The sequence below is a fragment of the Nicotiana tomentosiformis genome, chromosome 8 (assembly GCF_000390325.3).
Source record: "Nicotiana tomentosiformis chromosome 8, ASM39032v3, whole genome shotgun sequence".
NCBI lineage: Eukaryota > Viridiplantae > Streptophyta > Magnoliopsida > Solanales > Solanaceae > Nicotiana > Nicotiana tomentosiformis.
Window position 1 is genome coordinate 129,122,403 of NC_090819.1, and position 11,427 is coordinate 129,133,829.

General features: G+C 42.7%; 1 protein-coding gene across 1 annotated transcript; it reads left to right on the plus strand.

The window, feature by feature from the left end:
* Positions 1-10,672: 10,672 nt before the first annotated feature.
* LOC138898137 (uncharacterized) lies at positions 10,673-11,224 on the plus strand. The gene has a single exon (XM_070184176.1). The coding sequence runs from the start codon at positions 10,673-10,675 to the stop codon at positions 11,222-11,224; it is 552 nt and encodes a 183-aa protein (XP_070040277.1).
* The last annotated feature ends 203 nt before the right edge of the window (positions 11,225-11,427 follow it).

Here is an 11,427-nt window from a genome sequence, read left to right on the forward strand (position 1 = left end):
GGGAGGCGGCAAAAGAGGTATTAGGGGTCTGAAAGGGATACTCAGGTGGATACCGAGGCGACTGGTGGTGGAATGACGTAGTCTAGAGTAAAGTGGAAGCAAAGAAAGCGGCTTACCTTAAGTTGGTGGAGAGCACCGATGGGGAGCAGATGAGAGCGAACAGAGAAAGGTATAAGAAAGCTAGGAGGGAGACGGAAGCAGCTGTCACGGAGGCTAAGACAGCTGCGTTTGGGCGGCTGTATGAGGAATTGGGGGATAAAGGTGGGTACAAGAAGTTATTTTGGCTGGCCAAAGCGAGAGAGAGGAAGGTTCATGATCTGGAGCAAGTGAGGTGTATCAAAGATGAGGAAGGTCGTGTATTGATGGAAGAAGCCCAAATTAAGCAGAGATGACAGTCGTATTTTCATAGACTTTTGAATGAAGAGGGAGACAGAAACATCGATTTAGGGGAATTGGGGCACTCCGAGAGTCACTAAGACTTTAGGTACTATGGGCGTATTGAGGGGGAGGAGGTCGTGGGAGAAATGCGTAAGATGAGTCAGGGCAAAGTGACTGGACCAGACGAGATTCCAGTGGAATTTTGGAGGTATGTGGGTAGAGCGGGTTTGGAGTGGCTGACTGAGCTGCTTAATGTTATTTTCAGGACGAAGAGGATGCTAGATGAGTGGAGGTGGAGTACGATGATCCCGCTGTACAAGAACAAAGGGGATATCCAGAATTGTAACAACTATAGGGGTATTAAGTTACTAAGTCATACCATGAATGTTTGGGAAAAGGTGGTGGAAGGGAGGGTAAGGAGGGAGGTGTCAATATCAGATAACCAGTTCGGGTTCATGCCAGGTCGTTCTACAATAGAAGCTATCCACCTTATCAGGAGGTTTGTAGAACAGTACAGAGATAAGAAAAGGGATTTGCACATGGTATTTATTGATCTAGAGAAGGCGTATGACAAGGTCCCTAGGGACGTTCTTTGGGAGGTGAAAGGTGTGCTGGTAGCTTATATTAGTGCAATAAAGGATTTGTATGATGGAGCTAAGACTCAGGTAAGGACTGTGGGAGGGGACTTAGAGCCTTTTCCGGTGGTTATGGGGCTACACCAAGGATCTGCGCTCAGCCCGTTCTTATTTGCTCTGGTGATGGACACACTGACACACCATATTCAAGGGGAGGTGCCATGGTGTATGTTGTTTGCTGATAATATCGTTCTAATTGATGAGACGAAAGGCGGCGTGAATGAGAGACTGGAGGTATGGAGGCAGGCCCTGGAGTCTAAAGGTTTCAAGTTGAGTAGGACCAAGACAGAATATTTGGAGTGTCAGTTCAGCAAGGGGTCAGGGGAAGCGGGCGTGGAGGTAATGCTTGACTCGTAAGTCATCCCTAAGAGAGTGAGTTTCAAGTATCTAGGGTCAATTATCCAGGGATACGGGGAGATCGATGGGGATATCACACGCTGTATCGAGGTGGGGTGAATGAAATGGAGGTTAGCGTCTGGAGTCCTGTGCGACAAGAAGGTGCCACTGAAACTTAAAGGTAAGTTCTATAGAGCGGTGGTTAGACCGGCCATGTTGTATGGAGCTGAGTATTGGCTAATCAAGAATTCTCATATCCAGAAGATGAAAGTAGCTGAAATGAGGATGTTGAGATGGATGTGTGGGCACACTAGGCTGGATAAGATTAGGAATGAAGATATTCGGGAGAGGGTGGGCGTGGCTCCCATGGACGTCAAGATGCGGGAAGCGAGGCTTAGATGGTTCGGGCATGTGCGGAGGAGGAGCCTAGAGGCCCCGGTTAGGAGGTGTGAATGGTTGACTTTGACAGGTACGAGAAGAGGTAGAGGGCAACCTAAGAAGTACTGGGGCGAGGTGACCAGGCAAGACATGGCGTAACTTCATATTTCCGAGGACATGGCCCTGGATATGGAGGTGTGGAGGTTGAGCATTAGGATTGTAGGTTAGGGGGTAGTTGAGCATTTTTCCACCTAGTCTGATAGAGTTTGGTCTGGGTCTGCAACGGTTGTTGTTCATCACACGATTTTTATTTCCATAATTTATTTTTCAATTTTATTATTGACATACTTATTGCCCTTCCACTTATTTGTTGTCTCTTACGGTGCTGATTCTATTTGTCTAGTTTCTGTGTTGTTACAGATCTTTTCTCTCTGAGCCGAGGGTCTCCCGGAAATAGCCTCTCTACCACCCGGGTAGGGGTAAGGTCTGCGTACACTCTACCCTCCCCAGACCGCACTAGTGGGATTACTACTGGGTTGATGTTGTTGTTCTCATATAATCAATAGCAAGTTAATAAATTTCCCCACCCTCTGAAAAATGAGCATACAAATTTGCAACTTCTGCAATATAAACTAAACAGTTAGAAATAGTAGGTTAATATTGCCCAGAAAATTCATTTGTATCAATATGAATTTTTTCTAAAAAATCAACAAGCATTTTAACATTAACCCAATCCCTATTCGTAAGGTAATCGTCACCATCACTTACATGTGCATTAAAATTTAATTTTATGGGGTTTCTATATTCATATGCAACAACCAAACTTTCATACATGTAATTCCATCTAGTTGGACAAGGTTTAGGAACCTTTCTTTCTGTTAGGCCACATTCATCACATCTTTTAAAATATTCTCTAAGTCTACTTCTACGGTTTGAATGAAAAATCCAGTTAAGAGCTATTTTAGCCTTTTCAATTTGAATATTTAAAATTCTCATACTATTACCCACAATTAAATGGTAAATATGACAAATACATCTAACATGAAAAATGTTACTAAATGCAGGATTTAGCGCAGTGGTAAGCAAGTCTATAGCATTTGTGTTATTAGGAGCATTATCCATTGAAACCGGCATTATTTTATCACTAATGCAAACATATTTGCAAATATCCGTAACTGTGCTAGCAATAAACTGCCATGTGTGACGTGAAGCAATTATTCTATAAGCAATTATGTATTTTTGCATTATCCAATCCTCATCAATCCAATGACTGGTAACAGTAAAGTAATCACAGTCGTTTCCACTTCTACCAATATCAGTTGTAATAGCAACACAACAATAGCGCAAATATTATTCATATTCATGCTTATATTTATAAATATTGTTCTTTACGGTTGTGCGAGGAAAATATTTATAAGAAGGATTAAAACATTTTCTAATATAATGCACAAACGAAGGGTCAGAAGGAAAACTATATGGTAAACACATAAGAGTTACCATTTTTGCCAATTCTTCCCGATTTGTTTTTTGGATCATAATATAAAATATCACCAGTAACAGTGTTAATTCCCGGTTAAAATTGTTTTGAACCGGTACTAGGGTCAGCCTGACTAGGACTAGGTACACTTTTTCCCTCGGCTAAAGCTTTCAGGCGTTCATATCTGACTCTATCTTTAGGGTGTTTTTTATGTGTCTAGTCAAAGTTCCTTCTCCCCCCCCCCCCCCCCCACCCCACCCTCCCGCGATCCAAAATATTTTAAAGCTAACTCCATACCATAAGTTTTACAATTAGCCTTATTTTGTGGAATTAGTTGAGTAAACAATGGTCAAACAGGAGATGTTTTCGTCCGTTTGGTAGATTATCTAGAAAAAGTAGGGGCAGTAACAGGAGTATCAGATGGGTCTGTAATGACCCAACCGGTCATTTTGACTTTTAGAACCCTGTTCCCTAAAATAAAACTTCCCGTATGTGCTTTTAATGATTTATGACTTGTGGGGATGGTTGGTTCGGGATTTGGAAGTGTTTGGGTTGAAATCGGAACACTTGGTTCTTTAAGTTAGCCTTAAAAGGGCCAAGTTTGACTTCGGTCAACATTTTGAGAAAACGACTCCGGAATCGGGATTTGACGGTTTCAATAGCTCCGTATGGTGATTTTGGACTTACGAGCGTGTTCGGAATTTTATTTGAAAGTCCGTAGTTGAATTAAGCTTATGATATTAGGGTCAGAATCCTATTCTGAAAATTTTCACAGCTCTGTTATGTCATTTATGACTTGTGTGTAATATTTGAGGTCAATCGGACTTGATTTGATAGGTTCCGGCGTCGTTTGTAGAAATTGAAAGTTTCAAAGTTCATTAAGCTTGAATTGGGGTGTAATTCGTGATTTTAGCGTCGTTTTATGTGATTTGAGGTTTTAAATAAGTTTGTATGATGTTTTAGGACATGTTGGTATATTTGGTTGAGGTCCTGAGGGCCTTGGGTGAGTTTCGGATGGTTAACGGATCAAAAGTTGGACTTAAAACAGCTGCTGCAATTTTTCTCTTCAGCTGGATATTCTGGGTTGTGATCGATCCCAAGATCGAGCCCCAAGATCGAGGCCCAAGATCAAGACCCAAGATCAAGGTCATGATCGAGGGTCATGATCGAAGGCAGGGCTCGAGGGTCATGATCGAAGGCAGGGCTCGAGGGTCACAATCGAAGACCCAGGCTCGATGCCATGATCGAGGCCATGACCGAGGCCCAGGCTCGATGCCATGATTGATGCCATGGGCTCGAGGCCATGATCGAGGCCATGACCGAGGCCCAGGATCGAGGGCCAAGATCGAAACCACGATTGAGGCCCAAGCTCGAGGGCCATGATTGAAGCCACGATCGAGGCCCAGTTCCGAAAGCTGCCTGGGCAGAACTATAAAGGAGGGAACTTCATCCCATTCTCCATTTTTAACAAATTGGAGCTTGAGTAGAGGCGATTTTTGATAGATTTTCAAGGAAAGACATTGGGGTAAGTGATTCGAACTCGGATTTGGTCAATATACATGAATATATCATTGTTTTCACCATTTAATTAGTGTTTTGAGATTGAAATTTGAGAAATTTTTAGAAATCTCATAGAAACGAATTTTTGAGATTTCGGTATTGATTCGGAGTCGGATTTGAGTGAAACTGGTATGATTGGACTCATAATTAAATGGTTTATCGGATTTTATAATTTTCGCCGGATTCCGAGGCATGGGCCCCACAGACAAATTGTTTATTAATTTCAGAATTTTTATTGAAAATATAGTATTTTCTTATGAAATTGATTTTATAATTTTCGATGATTGTATCGAATTATTTTTGGTTAGATTCGAGCCATTCAGAGTTGGATAATTGAGGAAAAGGACTACTAGTAAATTATATTGGAGAAAGACGAGGTAAGTCTCTTGTCTAATCTTGTGAGGGAGAAAAATTATCCCATAGGTAATTAAAGTAATAATTATTGCTAATTGTGGGGGGGGGGGGCTACGTATGCACAAGGTGACAAGAGTCTGGGTAGTTTAGGACTCAAAGCATGAATTACTTGTGTAAATTGTATTCTTTGTTTAATTAATATTATTTGATATATATATATATATATATATATATATATATATATATATATATATATATATATATATATATATTGCGAATTTGTTAGATAAAAAAATATTAAAGGATGAAAATCTCATATGCTTGATTTTCTATCTAAATTAATTAATTGTTAAGAGAAATTGTTCTTCCTCCTGAATTTATCTTATAATAAATATACTCTCATTCCGGATGTACACGACACTCTGGATCGGGTCGTACGACCTTGGCAGAAATTGTGCCTAATAATAATAATTACACGATACTTTGATAGTTATTGCAGCTTGTAAAGCTAATTGATAAATTGAAAATTTATTGGAATTGAAGAGATTTAATTAATATATTGAGAATTGTTACATTTGAAGGAATTTAATTATTTCTGCTAGTTAAAGAAAATCATTGTAAATTCTATAAATCATGTTGATCTAGATATTGCTATTTTTATTTTATTTATTATTATTGACTCTTAGTGAGTGTCAAAGTCGGCCATCTCGTCTCTACCACTTCGAGATTAGGCTTGATACTTACTGGGTACACGTTGTTTACGTACTCATACTACACTTGCTGTACTTTTTGTGCAGAATCTGAGGCAGGTACTAGTGGAGGACCTATCATCGCACATCCACGTTATCTAGAGGCGTAGTGGTGAGTTGCCTTTCTGAGCCGTTCTGCAGCTACCAGTGCATCTTCTTGCATTTTTATTCTGTCTATTTTTATTTCAGACAGTATTTGGAGTTTTATATAATCTACTAGATGCTCATACACTTGTGACACCAGGTCTTGGCACACAAATTACTTAGAAAATTATTCTGAAAAAATTGATATATGTTTAAATTACTAGTTGGCTTACCTAGCTGTGGTATTGGGCGCCATCATGACCTATAGGTGAAATTGGGTCGTGACAACATGGTATCAGAGTACTAGGTTCACATGGGCCTCACAAGTTATGAGTAGACCTAATAGAGTCTTGCGGATCGGTACAAAGATGTCTGTACTTATCTTCGAGAGGCTATAGGGTGTTAGGAAACTACCTTTCTTCATATTCCATCATGAAATTAATGTAGTACTAAATTCTTATTCTCTTACCGATGGTGAGAACGCGCTCTAATGAGGTTCCAGACCAGGGAAGAGCTACTCCCCCAGTTGCTAGAGATCGAGGCAGAAGCCGAGGGAGGGCTCCAATCCTTGGTAGATGGCGAGGACATCTCAGGACTGTTCCAGTTATGCCGCGTGTGGGTCCAGCAGAGAATTCCATTATTGAGGAACAGGGTGAAGTGCCTGTGGCAGAGCCAGCTCCGGTGGATTTCACATCTGCACCGGGATTCCAGGATGTCATGGGTCGTATGTTGTAGTTCATGGACAATATATCTCAGGTCGGTTTATTTCCGGCAGACCCAGCCACATCTCGGGGGGCGGGGGTGCACAGACCCCTACCGCGCAGGCTCATGGACAGGCAGCTGTTGTATATCAGGCCCAGGGTGCACTACTTGTGGGTGGAGCCCAGCCAGTGGCAGCAACTACACCTGAGCCCAGGCCAGCTGCAGCCGCTGATCCTCAGAAACTATTGGATAGATGGACTAGACTACATCCTCCTGTCATTGGGGATGAGCGACATGAGGATCCCCGAGACTTCATTGATCGGTGCAAGGATAGACTGTACAACATGAGGATATTGGAGTCTCATGGGGTACACTTTGCTACTTTTCAGCTAAAGGGAAGAGCCGTAGATGGTGGCAGTATTATGTTCTTGGCAGACCATCAGATTCTCCTCCCATGACTTGGTACAGGTTCACCTGTATCTTCCTGGACATGTATATTCCACCCTCCCGGAGGGAAGAGTTGAGGTTTTAGTTTGAGCAGCTCCAGTAGGGTCAGATGTCAGTGAACGATTATGAGGCGAGGTTTTCTGAGCTATCTCGCCATGCACTTATGATACTCCCTACTGAGGCGGAGAAAGTGCGGAGGTTTGTTGTAGGTTTACATACTAGCATTCAGGCCACTATGGCTCGAGAGGTTGAGATCGGTACTTTTTATGAGCAGCTCGTAGAGATAGTCCGCAGGATTGAGGGTGTTCGTCAGCGGAGCCGAGAGTAGGTTATAAGAGATAAGTGGTTCAGGTATTCTGGAGAGTTCAGAGGTGCTCCGTCTGGGGGCAGATGTCAGTTCGTGAGAGGGCAGTCCAGCAGGCCCCTATATCCAGCACCACCGCCTCCTCGGGGTGCTCCAGTGCAACCTTATTTCAGTGCTTTACCAGAGAGTTCTTATCGCCCACCAGCTATTCAGGGTCCTTCCAGTGGGTATTTAGGTCCCCAGGGCCAGACACTTAGTCAGCATGCCATCGCACCAAAGAGTTGTTACGAGTGCGGGTATCCCAGTCACATACGAAGATTTTGCCCCAGGCTTCGGAGTAAACTAGTGCAACATGGTCAGTAGCCTATGATTACCTGACCAGTTGCTCCACCAGTTGTACGACCACCAAGAGGTGGAGGACAGGTGGGTAGGGGCCGTCCTAGAGGTGGAGGTCAGCCAGGTGGAGGCCAGCCAGTTGGCGCTCCAGCTCGGTTCTATGCTTTTCTGGCCAGACCAGATGAAGAGGCCTCAGCTTCCGTGATTATAGGTATTATTTCTATTTGCGGCAAAGATGCCTCAATATTATTGATCCAGGATCTACGTATTCATATGGTTCATCTCTATTTGCTCCATTCCTGGGTGTTTCTCGTGAGTCCTTGAGTACTCTTGTTTATGTGTCCACTCCTGTGGGTGATTCTGTTATTGTGAACCGGATCTACCAGTCCTGTATTATTACATTTTGTGGTTATGAAACTAGAGCAGATCTTCTACTGCTTGAGATGACTGACTTTGAAATTATTCTGGGCATGGACTGATTATCTCCATATCATGTTATTCTAGATTGTCATGCCAAGACTATTACCATGGCTATGCCAGCGTTGCCTAGGCTGGAGTGGAAGGGTTCGTCTTTTAGTTCATTTAATCGAGTTATTTGTTTCATAAAGGCTCAACACATGGTTGAGAAGGGTTGTTTCGCTTATCTAGCCTATGTTCGGGATACTACTGCAGAAACTCCGGCTATTGATTCAGTGCATGTAGTTCGGGAGTTCTCCGATGTATTTCCTTCAGATCTTCCATGTATGCCACCTGATCATGATATTGATTTCTGTATTGACTTGGCTCCGGATACCCAGCCTATATCTATCCCACTATATCGCATGGCTCTGAAAGAATTGAAAGAACAACTTGAGGAGTTACTAGCCAAAGGGTTCGTCAGGCCGAGCGTATCGCCTTGGGGTGCACCAGTATTATTCGTGAAGAAGAAGGATGGAACAATGTGGATGTGTATTGATTATTGCCAATTAAACAAAGTCACTATAAAGAAAAAGTACCCGTTGTCGCGTATTGATGATCTATTTGACCAGTTGCAGGGTGCTAGGGTGTTCTCTAAGATCGACTTGAGGTCGGGTTACCATCAGTTGATGATTCGGGATTCGGATGTTCCGAAGACTGCTTTCCGGACTAGATATGGTCATCATAAGTTTCTAGTGATGTCCTTCTGTTTAACTAACGCCCCGACAGCATTTATGGATCTGATGAACAGGATATTCAGGCCATATATTGATTTGTTTGTCATTGTCTTCATTAATGACATTTTGATCTACTCGGGCACTAAGGAGGAGCATGAGCAACATATGAGAGTAGTGCTTCAGACGTTGCAGGAACAAAAGCTATATGCTAAGTTCTCTAAATGTGAGTTTTGGCTTGAGTCTGTAGCATTTTTGGGGCATATTGTATCGGGCGAGGGCATTAAAGTTGATCCCAAAAAGATTGAGGCAGTTCAGAATTGGCATCGTTCCACACTAAGATCAGGAGTTTTCTGGGTTTAGCAGGTTATTATCGTCGGTTCGTGGAAGGTTTTTCATCTATTGCAGCACCTTTGACCAAATTAACCCAGAAGGGTGCTCCGTTCCGATGGTCCAATGATTGTGAGGTGAGCTTTCAGAAGCTCAAGACAACATTGACTACAGCACCAGTGTTAGTGTTGCCTTCCGGTTCGGGGATGTATACAGTGTATTGTGATGCTTCACGCGTTGGCTTAGGTTGTGTATTAATGCAGGAAGAGCGAGTTATTGCATATGCTTCACATCAGTTGAAGCCCCACGAGAAGAATTATCCGGCACATGATTTGGAGTTAGCTGTGATTGTTCACGCTCTAAAGATTTGGAGGCATTATCTTTATGGGGTGTCTTGTGAAGTTTACACTGATCAACGCAGTTTGCAGTATTTGTTCAAGCATAGGGACCTAAATATGAGACAACGCAGATGGCTTGAGTTACTAAAATATTATGATATTACTATCCTTATCATACGGACAAAGCAAATGTGGTTGCAGATGCCTTGAGTAGAAAAGCAGAGAGTATGGGTAGTTTGGATTTCATTTCAGCAGAGGAGAGGCCATTAGCTTTAGATATTCAGTCCTTGGCCAACAGACTTGTGCGACTGGATAATTCAGAGCCCAGCCGAGTTCTTGCATGTGTTATAGCTTAGTCTTCACTATATGAGCAGATCAAGGCTCGCCATTATGATGATCCACACTTAATGGTTATTCGAGGAACGATACTAGGGGTGGTGCCAAGGAAGTTACTATTGGAGCGGATGGTGTTCTGCGATTACAGGATCGTCTATGTGTTCCTAATATGGATAGACTGAGGAAAAAGATCCTAGAGGAAGCACACAGTTCTCGGTATTCTATTCATCCAGGTGCTATGAAGATGTATCGTGACCTAAGGCAGCATTATTGGTGGCGACGAATGAAAAAGGACATAGTTGAGTATGTAACTAGGTGTCTAAATTGCCAGCAAGTTAAATATGAGCACCAAAGGCCAGGTGGCCTACTTCAGCAGATGACTATACCAGAGTGAAAATGGGAACGCATCACTATGGACTTTGTAGTTGGGTTGCCGCGGACCTTGCAGAAGTTTGATGCAGTTTGGGTCATTGTCGACAGGTTGACCAAGTCGGCATATTTCATTCCGGTTGTGACTACGTATACCTTATAGAGGTTGCACAGTGTACCAATTTCTATCATATCAGATAGAGGTCCTCAGTTTACTTCACATTTTTGGAGAGCAGAACATAGTGAATGGGGACCCGTGTGGAGCTCAGCACAACCTTTCATCCGTAGACCGACGGGCAATCAGAGCGGACGATTCATATTTTGGTGGATATGCTCAGGGCATGTGTGATTGACTTTGGAGGTCAGTGGGATCGTTTCTTGCCTTTAGCCGAGTTTGCTTATAATAACAGTTACCAATCCAGCATAGAGATGGCTCCATTTGAGGCTTTATATGGTCGGCGACGTTGTTCGCCCATCGGATGGTTAGAGCCCGGTGAATCTAAGTTATATGGTACTGATTTGGTGAAAGATGCCTTGGAAAAGGTAAAGTTGATTCAGGAGCGACTTCATACAGCACAGTTCAGACAAAAGAGTTACGCGGATCAGAAAGCGCGTGATTTATCATTTATGGTGGGTAAAAAAGTTCTTTTGAAAGTTTTGCTGATGAAGAGAATCATGAGATTTAGGAAAAAGGGAAAATTGAGACCAAGGTTTATAGGTCCAACTGAGGTGTTGAAACGAGTTGGGGAGGTTGCTTATAAGCTTGCATTGACTCCTAGTCTATCAGGAGTTCATCCGGTTTTCCATGTATGTATGCTCCGGAAGTATCATGACGACCTATCATATGTGCTAGACTTCAACACAGTTCAACTAGATAATAGTTTGGGCTATGAAGAAGAACCAGTTGCCATTGTTGATAAACAGGTTCGCCAGTTGAGGTCCAAGACGATTTCTACAGTAAAAGTCGAGTGGAGGGGCTAATCAGTCGAGGAAGCGACTTGGGAGGCCGAGGAAAACATGCGGAGCAGATATCCACACTTATTCAACACTTCAGGTATAATTATAAACCCGTTCGAGGACGAACGTTTGTTTAAGAAGTGGAGAATGTAATGACCCGACCGGTCATTTTGACTTTTAGAACCCCGTTCCCTAAAATAAAACTTCCTGTATGTGATTTTAATGAT